The sequence below is a fragment of the Cupressus sempervirens genome, chromosome 7 (assembly GCF_028749045.1).
Source record: "Cupressus sempervirens isolate cs-2001-9-10 chromosome 7, ASM2874904v1, whole genome shotgun sequence".
Lineage (NCBI taxonomy): Eukaryota > Viridiplantae > Streptophyta > Pinopsida > Cupressales > Cupressaceae > Cupressus > Cupressus sempervirens.
In genome coordinates this window covers 478,483,668-478,495,558 of record NC_143124.1, presented here as the reverse complement: position 1 = coordinate 478,495,558, position 11,891 = coordinate 478,483,668, and the positions used below count along the sequence as shown (strand labels likewise).

The following is an 11,891-nucleotide window of genomic DNA, read 5'->3' as shown; positions in this document are numbered from 1 at the left end:
AATATGTGATGTGGGCCACACCTAGGCTAAGTACCCCCTTGAATAGAGTTAATGATGAGTTTAGAGTCCTCTATGGTTAGTCTTTTCACCTTTAATTCCATAGAAAATTTAAGCCCCCAAAGTAAGGTAGTAGCCTCTACTGTATTATTGATTCCTTGACCCAAATGTCCCAAGTAGGGAACCAAAACATCACCCTTTTCATTCCTTAGTACACCTCCAATTGTCGCTTGCCCCCTGTGCAACACCATAAAAATTTAGTTTGACTGTGGACCCATTGGGGGGAAACCAATAGGTATTATTTCTAGCAACCAATTTTGAATTGTCAAATTTTTGGGAGTCAGGGAGAATATTCCACTTCCCAACAATATCCACCTCCTTCCTGCTCAGGGGTTTCTATTGATGGCTTGGGTCATCAATAGAGGCTTGAAAAAAATTGTGGAGAACTAGGACTATCCCTTCATCCGCCCATGCCTCAAAGTCCTCTGGAATATCCTCCCTCCACATGTTTTCTTTGGTATTTGGAAGGAGAGAAACAACAGGGTTTTCTGGGAGGAGGAAAGGGGTGAGGAAGTGGTGGGAGAGATTTTGAGTAAGCTCATCATGGAGAATGTTATGGTGGAAAAATTTAAAGTGCCACAGAAACCCTCGAGCAGGGAGGTGGATATTGCTAGGAAGTGGAATATTCTCCCTGACTTCTAGAATTTTGACAATTCAAGCCCCCAAAGTAAGGTAGTAGCCTCTACTGTATTATTGATTCCTTGACCCAAATGTCCCAAGTAGGGAACCAAAACATCACCCTTTTCATTCCTTAGTACACCTCCAATTGTCGCTTGCCCCCTGTGCAACACCATAAAAATTTAGTTTGACTGTGGACCCATTGGGGGGAAACCAATAGGTATTATTTCTAGCAACCAATTTTGAATTGTCAAATTTTTGGGAGTCAGGGAGAATATTCCACTTCCCAACAATATCCACCTCCTTCCTGCTCAGGGGTTTCTATTGATGGCTTGGGTCATCAATAGAGGCTTGAAAAAAATTGTGGAGAACTAGGACTATCCCTTCATCCGCCCATGCCTCAAAGTCCTCTGGAATATCCTCCCTCCACATGTTTTCTTTGGTATTTGGAAGGAGAGAAACAACAGGGTTTTCTGGGAGGAGGAAAGGGGTGAGGAAGTGGTGGGAGAGATTTTGAGTAAGCTCATCATGGAGAATGTTATGGTGGAAAAATTTAAAGTGCCACAGAAACCCTCGAGCAGGGAGGTGGATATTGCTAGGAAGTGGAATTCTAGAAGTCAGGGAGAATATTCCACTTCCTAGCAATATCCACCTCCCTGCTCGAGGGTTTCTGTGGCACTTTAAATTTTTCCACCATAACATTCTCCATGATGAGCTTACTCAAAATCTCTCCCACCACTTCCTCACCCCTTTCCTCCTCCCAGAAAACCCTGTTGTTTCTCTCCTTCCAAATACCCAAGCAAACATGTGGAGGGAGGATATTCCAGAGGACTTTGAGGCATGGGTGGATGAAGGGGTAGTTCCAATTCTCCACAAATTGTTCCAAGCCTCTATTGATGACCCAAGCTATTAGGAATTTATTCTAGATGTAGGAACAAACTTTTAAAGAATAGGAGCACTCCAAAAATATGTGAACAATACTTTCCTCATCCTCCTTGCAAAGGTAACATTGGTTGGTTATCTGAATACCTCTCCTTCGAAGGTTGTCACTAGTGAGGATCTTACCATGCATGATTATCCACTAGAAAAAAATGATTTTTGGTAGTAACTATCTATTCTAGACCTTGCTCCAACTAATCAAGGTCTGAGTATTCTAAAAAATAAGCTGGTAAGAAAAGCCAACCAAGAACCTACCATTAGTCCTCCTATCCCAAATTACCTCATCCCATTGGGCATGTATAGGGAAAGTGTGGTGGCATACAATTTCCTCCAATTCTTTAGCAAGGGGATCCTCTCTATTAGGGATATCCAAGGTAGATAACCACTTCCATTTCTTTTGATTATGAATATAATATTCCACCTTTGTTACCACATTACTTTTTAAGGGTTCATGTAGCCCACTGAACTTGTTATAGATGAGTGGTCCTATCCAATTTTCCTCCCAAAAAAGAATTCTTTTACTGTTCCTAACTAGCCATTTCACACCCTTCTGTAGGAGGGGCTTGCATTTGAGGATGTTGTTACAAATCTTCGAGCCATTAGGGAGGTCATTATTAAAGAGGTTATATCTAAAGTGAGTGTTGGCTAGGTATTTAGCCCTCATGATCCTTCCCCAACCAGTCTTATTTTCAATCATTATCCACCCAACCTTGGTGAGTAGAGCCTTATTCATATCAATAATTCTTCTAATTTCTAGGCCCACGTTATCTTTATTTTTGCACATAGTCTCCCAATTGACGAGGCTCCATTTGTTTCTTTCCTCTGTGCCAAACCAAAGGAAGTTCCTTTGTAGTTTTTCAAGTTTATCCACCATATTCTGGTTTATCTTGAAAATTGAGAGGAAGTATATTGGTATTCCTTAAAGACCCTCCACCAGAAGTTGAGTTTACCTGCATTACTTAATAATTTTCCTTTCCACCTTGCTAGCTTTTTTTGCATTCTCTCTAGAATAGAGTTCCAAAAGGTGGTAGAGACTTCCTTGATAGTCAAAGGAAGGCCAAGGTAGGTATCCGGGAGGTTGTTCAACTGGAAACCGAGTATATTTTTAACTTTCACCTGCAAAACCTTAGGTGTATTAAAAAAATAAATCTTACTTTTAACTAGGTTAATTTGTTGACCCGAGCAATTTTCATAATTAGTGAGGAGGGTCCTCCAAGCACTGGCTTCCTAGATAGAGGATTCTCTAAAAAGAAAAGTGTCATCTTAGGTGTTAGAATAGTAGCTAGCTTTATACCTTCCAAGCCACCCAAACCAACCAACTTGGTAACTGACCTTCCTAACACTTCAACCACCATAATGAAATGGTAAGGGGAAAGTGGATCACCCTGTCTCAAACCTCTTCCACCTTCAAACTTACCCCAAGAAGTCCCACTAGGTAATACCTCAAATTAGGTGGTTTCCACCATAGTTTTTATGATATTCTTAATGTTTTTATTGAATCTCACTTGTTCCAGGACATCATAGAGGAAAGACCAATTGACTCTATCATAGGTCTTGGAGATGTCAAGTTTGAGGGCCATACCTAGTCTTCCACTTCTGTCCACAGAGTGGATGATTTCATGTGTGGTAATCACAACATCTAGGATTTGACAACCTAGGACAAACCTCTTTTGAGGACTCCCAATAACCATGTCCAGGAAAGGTTTAATCCTATTAACTAACACCTTAGAGAAGACCTTATAGATGGCATTGCAGAGATTGATTGGCCTAAAATCCCTTATGGTTCTTGGTGTTTGGATTTTAGACACAAGGAAAATAAAGGTCTTATCGATCCTCCTTATCATCCTCCCAGTTTGATCATATCCCTAGTGGCCCAAATAAGTTCTTTTTTCATCACTTCCCAAAAGTGTTGGAAGAAGGCTAGTGGGAAGCCATCTGGGCCCGGAGTCTTATAGGCTTTCATAAATGTTTCTCAACTAGATATTTAAAACTTATCTTTTATTTCATATTGTCTAAGTTAAATCTAATTAGATCTAAAGAGTACAAATTCTATTATATCTATAAGTAAAAATTCTTTTTTATGCCTTCAAATTTTTACCTTGTGTAATGCATGTTTTGTTCCACAACTTATTAAATTTAAGAATCACATCCTTAAACCTTTTCAACAAATATTTAAGCACACACTATTTAAAACTATCTAGTAAAAGAAATTAATTTTTTAAATAAATGTGGTAGGATTTGTGTGTAATTTTTAACTTGTCTATGATTAAATCTAGCAATTTGAAATAGTTGGAGTCCTTTTTGTGTCTGCAAGTAGTTACAACACTTTTTTCAGACAACCTTCTTCAATAACTTTTTCCCCAAATACTTGAATACTACACTATTTTAAAATGTCTATAAAGATATTGTCATTTTTGAATGGTGATTAATGATAATTAAGATTCATCAATTTAATAATTTGTAATAAATAATTTAGAAAGAAAAAAAGAAACTTGTTTAATTTTAGGATCCAAGACATGTTTTTTTGTAATGAAGTCCTTTTTTGTGGTAATAGATGTCTTAAGGTTTGTTATATATATATTTAGTCTTTTAAAGATTAAATTCATATTTACTTTGTATAATGCACAAATTTATTGATTTTATCAAAATTATCTTTTGAATCTTTTTTTTCCCAAATATTTGAACAATACATTATATATATGTTTTAAAAATTTGTGTCCAAATTTTCATTTGTCTCCAGTTAAATCTATTTTTGCGCCTTAAATATTTTCTTTGTGCCTATAATATCTAAAATTTGTTTGCCACCTTGTTAAATTCACCTCTTTTATATTCTAACACAAATTGTTTAATTGATTAATTAAAGTGAGTCAAAATGTTTATTGCCAATAAATATGCACTTAGTCATATATAAGACTAAAAATCAATGAACCCAACTCATTCAAAATTAATAAAAAAGCAATTTTTTAAAAAATAGAATAAAAAATAGTTTTACAACAAATTAATAAATACAAACTAAAAATAATGAATATATAAACAAATATACTAATAAATAAATATATTAAAATATATAATATAAATATTTAAAAAAATACTTAAATTTATATATAACTAAAAATAAAAACACCTTCTTATAATATTTCAAAAATATTTAGACATATTGAAAATAGCATGATAAGCAAATTTTTACCATCCCAAATATTGATAGTAACCACAAATTTGAAACTTTTGCGAAAAAGAGAACGATAATTATAATTTTAATTCATTGAAAACAACTGTCAAAGAAGCGGCAAAATGGCCAATGCAATCCTAATTGGGCCCCAAAAGTTTATCCACTTCTTCCCCACAACAGCACCCTCTCATGAATAGGGGCCTACCATGCCTCTATTGGTGGGTGCTTTATTCAATCACGGTGATTAAAAGTTTGTGAATCCAGTTTGATGAACACAAATTCATTGTCAAATTCAGCATTTTTGTCATATTAACGTTTCCATGAGCTATTTGACTTACACCCATGTTAGATGGCGGGGCGGTGGATGGGATCCTGCCAAAGAGAAAGAGAAAAAGAAAGGGAAAGAGAAAAGCTGATACGTCAGGAGAAGACAGGTTGGTTGAGGATGACTAAAGCAAAGCTCAATATATTATTGTACCAGTTTCTTTATATGCCCACAACGTACAGGACCCAGCTGCTGCCTTTTTCAATGGCTTCTCAGGCCAAGCAAGCAAAAGCCAAAGCAGAGATTCATGTGGCAATAGAGAAAGCAAAAGTATGAATTTTTCCTTTTTATAACTAATTTGAATTGGGCTTTACTGGCGGTCATTGCTTGTCTGGTTATAGAGCTTAAATCAATGGCATCTGACACGACAAGGGTGTGTCTTGTGTGTGTCCTTAGAGTACAGTGTCAGTGATGAAATCTGTTCTTGCCTTGTATTGCTAATAATAGCCGCCGATTCATATGGAAGCCCGTTTTGTTTGCAAAGAATAAAATCTGTTGTGATCGTAGCTTGTTACACAGTCTTTTGTCCTCTGGTTATATTGGGTATTGATTTGTAATGCTCATTTTTGAAGATATGGACAAGAAGATCTTTTGGATTGTTAGTAACAGCGTAGGATCCATGGTAGGGTTTTGTTTTAGGTTTTCCTTCGAAAACCCCATAATCTCCTTTCAGCTCTTCTGTCTTGGCTTGCTTATGATTTTGTACCCACAGTTTTGCTTCAGGCTTTTCCTCTCACCAGTAGTTGTTTATACCGGCTTCTTCCTTACTGCGCTGCTCAGTATTGGACATAGGCAGCAACAGGAAAAGGTTGCAGCTCTTGAGAAGAACAATGGAGAAAAAACCCTAAACGAGGTTTGCCAGTTGAAAAGGTTTTCGGAGGATGCCATAACTGGGTTTTCTAGCGGGAAAGATGATGAATATGCTGAAGACAGTATAATGTCAGAGGATTCTCAGGAAGAGGAGTTTAATGGCGGATTTGTATATGGTACGGAAATGCAAAGCAGAGAAATAGAGACCGAGGTCCGCGAGAATATGTCAAATGAAGAAATTAGGGCTCCTGATTACCAAAGTCGGGCCAAATCGGTGCATTTCAGTGATAATCTTATTGAGGGGATTTATAGAACTCAACTGGATGTGATCATGGAGGAGAATGAAGAAGAAGAGCGGATTCACATAGAAATTTCAACCCCCAGAAAGATAGAAAGTGATTCAGAGGATGAAGCTCCAATGAATGTTTCCCCTCAGTCCGAGGACGGAGAGGATCAGCAACAGAGGAAAGTTCGGCTTGAAGAATTTTTCTCGCTTACATTGAACTGTGAATCTACATGGAGAAGCTTTGGCTATGGCGGTGCCAGTGCCAGTAACAACTCATGTACTTCTGATGACGACGACGATGATGATACAGATAGTTCAGGGTCCTCTGAGGGTTCACTGGGACATTTGGGGCCTTTGTTATACATCGTCGATGATCCCAAACGATCCCATTCGGTACAAAGCCTTGAGAATTCATCACTTCCTTCCAATGGCGGAGGTGAAGAATCGCCTGTTGATTTTCATTTTAGTTGGACTGAGGAAGATGAAAAAGAGGAGAAAGAAAGCCTGTTTGAGATTGTGCATGCAGGGGATGCTCAGTCCATGTTGGAAGAAGACAATTTGATTGAGATTGCTCTTTCTGATCAGGAGAATTCAGAGATGCCAGAAATTCGGGCAACAACAGATCAAAGAAATGCTGAAGAAAAACAACCACTCAAAGGCCAAGAACTTAAGGAGAAGGATAAGTTTGAAGGTCCAGAGGAGGAAAACCTGATTGAAATTGATCTTTCCGCACACAGCATTGGATTACCAGATGAAATTGAAGAGAAAAATCATAGTCAAGAAGACTTGTCTGATCATTCTGGGGATGATCCACCAGTCCACGGTGACCCTACTGTAGAAATAGAACCAAAACTGGAGGAGGAGATGAAGGTTCCAGAGCAAAATGAATCACCACCAACAGAACAACCTGGTAAGAATCTAGAGGAAAGCCATCCACAAAGAGCTGAAATAGGTGAAACCATGGAGTCTTTTGCTGAATCATCAAAGCTAGGTATGTAATCTGAAGATATATAGAGATCTCTTTTATTCATCCTCTTATTCAGAGGGATTTTTTCGGGCTATTGAACTAGTGATTTGAAGTGGGTAGAACTAAATGGTGTGTTGTAGATTTTTCATGATCTAGGAATAATAGCCTCCTATTCTTCAACTTTCCATAATATGGATAAGATAATTTGATTATTGAAATGAGCAACTGTATTGTAGTAAAGATGAGATTCCAGTCTGGTTTGTATTCTTTGTTCTCGTGCAACATCACCAGAACAGGGGAAAAATTGGAGTCCGTTAATTTGGGTTGTGGACTCGCATACTATCTGCCCTGGGCCAAATTTTATTTAGTCCAACATTGTTCGTACATTAATGATCTTAAACTTCTTGGATCATATGATGCCAATTGACTACCAGCCTCCGAACATTCTATGGCCTTTCAAGTTATTTGTATTTGTATCTGGACACACATATAATATTCGATAAACACATATTGTCGTTATGGATGTTTTTCAGGTTATTGTAATCAAGCATAAATGGATTTGGTCAATTTCTTTCCTTGAATACGAGAGTCGACTTAGAGATCTTTAAAACAATTGTGAATGAATTCTTATATTATTTATTATTGAAAATTTCAATTTTTGTTTAGTTTATCAAGTCAATTTTGAGAAGGATTTTTGTTATTGTAGATTTGTAGCAGAAACTTGTACATTCAAGTATTAATCAACAGATTATATAATGACAATTAATCGTTAAATATTTGACATATGGATTTGTTATGTTAGGAAAGTAAGGAGGGTAAAGGTACTTTGTTCTTTGAAGAATGGATGTTTTTATTTATTTAGAAATGTGATTTTTTTTTTTTTGTTATATGAATATTTTAATTGTTGGTATTGGATTTTTCCTTTATCAAAGGATGAGATGAGTTTTTTCAAAGAGTTTGTTGTTATTGAATAGTTTATTATGCTTGAATTCATTCTTGTATATAATGTAATTACGTTCTTTCTTTTGGTTGTCTAGTGTGTCTATGTCCTTTGTCTCTTTTAATATCAATAGTCGAAAACACTATGATAGAACCATCATTGTCTTACAAGGAGGCAAGTTCTGCTAGGTCAATCCTTAGAAATGCATATAAAGATCAAAAGGTGATAAGAAAAGCCTCTTAAGATGATGCATATAAATTCTAAACTCCTTTTAGTGGACCAATCCAAATGCTTTCCAACTAATTGCTTCTTTAATGCTCCAGGATGAGAAATGATGTTTGAAATATGAGAGATTTGAAATAAATGCAATTAGTGTTGTCGAATACTAACACAAAACTAACTTACATAAAAGTGGTCTTATTCAACTTCGTGTAAGAAAGGTATATGAAGTCAATCAATGAAACTTGAGTTTTTATTTTTGATGAATAGTGTGGTTGTTTCTATTAATATAAAATAAAATACACAATTCACAAAAAAAAATGGTAGGGGAATGCAAGATCATGCCTCAAGAGTCATACAACCAAAGCCCAAAATAGGAAGCATAATCAAAGCCTAGAGAGAAAACTACACAAATACAAGCCATTTGAACAACAAGAGTACCACCAAAGGGTGGTTGTGAATGATCTATGTCACCCTTATTACTCTATACATCAATGAGGTTTAGGGTGATGTTCGGAAGGGACCACTTGTCTTGTAATAACCCCAATCGATTGTGACTTTCTGAAACACCAAATCCTTCTCAAATTCAATTGTTTGACATTTTGTCAAACACTTTGCAAGCAAGCTCTGATACCAATGTAATATCCCTTGCCCAAGTTGATTGATTTTAGCTCAAAGAATATTGTCAAACACTTGTATGCTACCTTTCTCTTTTCTATTTTTTTTGTGTTTCAGATTGTTTGATATAGTTTGAATGATGCTAAGAAATTCAAAATGTTTGCAAATGATATTACAATACCTCTTACAATTAACTAACATGCAAGTACAGTTCTTTTTAGTATTTTCAATGCATATACATGGAAACTAGATATGGAACGCTGATGGGGACACAACCCAAGCACATAATGGACACAATAGGAAAGAGAAAATTTTATTAACTATGAAAATATGCTAGTACACTTAGTGCAGAGAAATAGACTCCAAAACATGCCCTATGGGCTTACAATAGCATAAATTTGGAGATAATTTTTTCTCCTAGTACCTTCTCTCAAACTCCACTCTGAATTGCCTTTTACAATGCTAAAAATGTCCTTAAATAGACCCCAAAGGGTTAAGGATTAGGAATACATTCTAAAAAGTGCTAGTTGGCATCCACCGACCAAATAGAAGGCTCCAAAAGTCGTGTTAGAAGTCGGCGCAAAATAAGAAGAATCTAGAAACGGTAATCAAACTTTCGGGAGGCATAACTTTTGAGCCATAGCTCCGATTGACGAATCATTTACATTTTTGGAAAGCTTTCGAAGTGCTCTACAACCCTATGGACCAGCTTCGCTCGTCTCCCATTTTTCGGCCCTATATGAGGTCATTTAATGCCCTGAACCTGACTTTGAAGCATTCTTAGGTCTCCAGAAATTGAAAAACTGCGATAACTTTCAAACCGTGCAGCCTTTTGACTTGATTCTTTTTCTGGAATATTCTAGATTACAATTTTAATCCTCCCTCCAATTTGCACCTTTTAATCCACCATAATTATGGCTCAATTACATAGTCCTATTTTTTGACATTTACACGTATCCCAAGGTGCTCAAATACTCTAACCTAGAACACTGATAGTGGAATTGTGAGAGTTGGAACCTTTATTGACCCAAATGGGTATCTAGAAATGAAAACACATGAAACAGAAATTAAGTATAAGTACATTTTTTTGGGTGACACAAGATTGCCCTTATACCTCTGGATGCTCCTGCATCAAACGCATATCTACAACCAATTGACATTTTGACAAACAATTGGCATGCAACTATTATGTTGATCATATATGCTATTAGATGAACATTTCATCAAACAAATGGTATGTAACATATATCCCCTTTATTGAATTCATTCCCATGTACAATGTTGCTATGAATTTGCCAAGACAATAGGCTTACAATAATGACTGCAACAATGTCAAATCTGATTCTGAGTTATCACTTACAATAGCAAAATTATATGCCTAAGATTACAATGCTAACTACTAATAGTTGCAAGAGGAACCTGATAATAGTGATGCCCAATGGATGGAGATGAAAGTTGCAATAGGAATCAAGCATAAATACTATAGCGCGACACTATTCATGCGTACTGTAGCAGCAAGGAAAAAATGATTACTAATGGCTGCCAAAGATGAATCTCCGGGTTTTCACTCAATAGTCCTTCAATATTCTTCACAGCCTTCGGTTATTCCTTAACTTTAAGCACAAATAGAACTCTAGAATGAAGCTCTCATGAATGCCAAATTCAATGGATATTTCACCACCTCAAATGGTTGCAACATTGAAGAATTGACGCTCTCCAATGGCTAATTGAAATCATAAACCCTTAGTTTCTTCTCCCAAGATCATAACAAATGCAATTGACAATAATCAAATGCCTAACAATGAAGCTCTTGCTTCTATTTATTCTTTTCCTTTACCCTTCTAGAAAGAAATAAAATATTATTTAATTGAACTCTCTAGAGGCTTGCCTCTTTCTAATACAATAATTAGTTGTCCTTCTAGAAAATGCACTCTCTAGAAGATTCCCCCTTTCCAATACAATAATTAGTTGTGCTTCTAGAAAATTAAATTAATTAAATATAAAGTCACTTTTAGATTTGTTTATTTATTGACTTTAATTTAATTTATTTCTCCTTATTTCTCCACTTAACCTTCTGAGAATGAAAAGGTAAGAACTCCATTGAGGGTCTAAAAGATGGGGAACATTATAATCCACCCTCCTTGAAATTCCTTGTCCTCAAGCAATCCAACAACACAATGAACTCCAACCTCCACCTGGATCCCAAATGAAGTACTATGTGACACCTTTATCAACATTGAACCAACTGCGTTCCACTAACATCATCAAGACCAACAACATAACTTGCAGTATAAAACTCAAAACCTATGCTAGGAGTATAAAACTCAAAACCATATGCACTCATACCAACTATATCAACAATAGGTGTAGCCACATCAAAATTTGTGGACACGGGAACATTACCAACTGTCGCAACACACAACTGAATCTTTACAGGTGGTGAAAACTGAGCGCAACTCCACTCAGGTGAGTGATCAACATCAACTTCAAACAACTAATTGTCATAAGAGAATGTTGCATCCATGTCGAACATAGGATTGTACATGAAGTGAAGATAAACACTTTGTTGATCGATAGTACAACATGACTATCATGTTGAGCTATCGTTTTGCGCAATGTTTAACGACAAGAATCCTTTCGAACTCCTCTCTTGAAAAGCCAATCTTGGGGATCAACTCTAAGGTTCCAGGTGATCTTGTGACCTACTAGAATCCGCTCAATTGAAGATAAATGTGAATGTTCACAAGGATGCCTTTGTTGGTTTAGATAACTTTGGATAAGATGCAAAATCTATTTGTCGTTTCAAAAGAATAAAACACACAAAAATAAACTATGTTTTTGTATTTTTTCTATTTTTCAATGAATGAAATTCAACAATGCAACTAATATGAATTCTTAATTTAACACGGGGTTAGTAAAGCAAATAACAAAGACATGGTGACA

The 11,891-nt window shown here is 36.2% G+C and overlaps 1 protein-coding gene across 1 annotated transcript; it reads left to right on the top strand.

The window, feature by feature from the left end:
* The first annotated feature begins 5,070 nt into the window (after positions 1–5,070).
* Positions 5,071–7,752, top strand: LOC149547621 (uncharacterized). The gene is made up of 2 exons (XM_089791723.1): positions 5,071–5,378; positions 5,821–7,752. The coding sequence occupies exons 1-2, from the start codon at positions 5,133–5,135 to the stop codon at positions 7,201–7,203; spliced, it is 1,629 nt and encodes a 542-aa protein (XP_089647849.1). The 5' UTR covers positions 5,071–5,132; the 3' UTR covers positions 7,204–7,752.
* The last annotated feature ends 4,139 nt before the right edge of the window (positions 7,753–11,891 follow it).

Coding starts and splice junctions, on each gene's coding strand:
- LOC149547621 (XM_089791723.1), top strand. CDS start 5,133: ATGGCGGGGCGGTGGATGGGATCCTGCCAAAGAGAAAGAGAAAAAGAA. Junction 5,379..5,820: donor TGGCAATAGAGAAAGCAAAA/GTATGAATTTTT, acceptor TTGTACCCACAG/TTTTGCTTCAGGCTTTTCCT.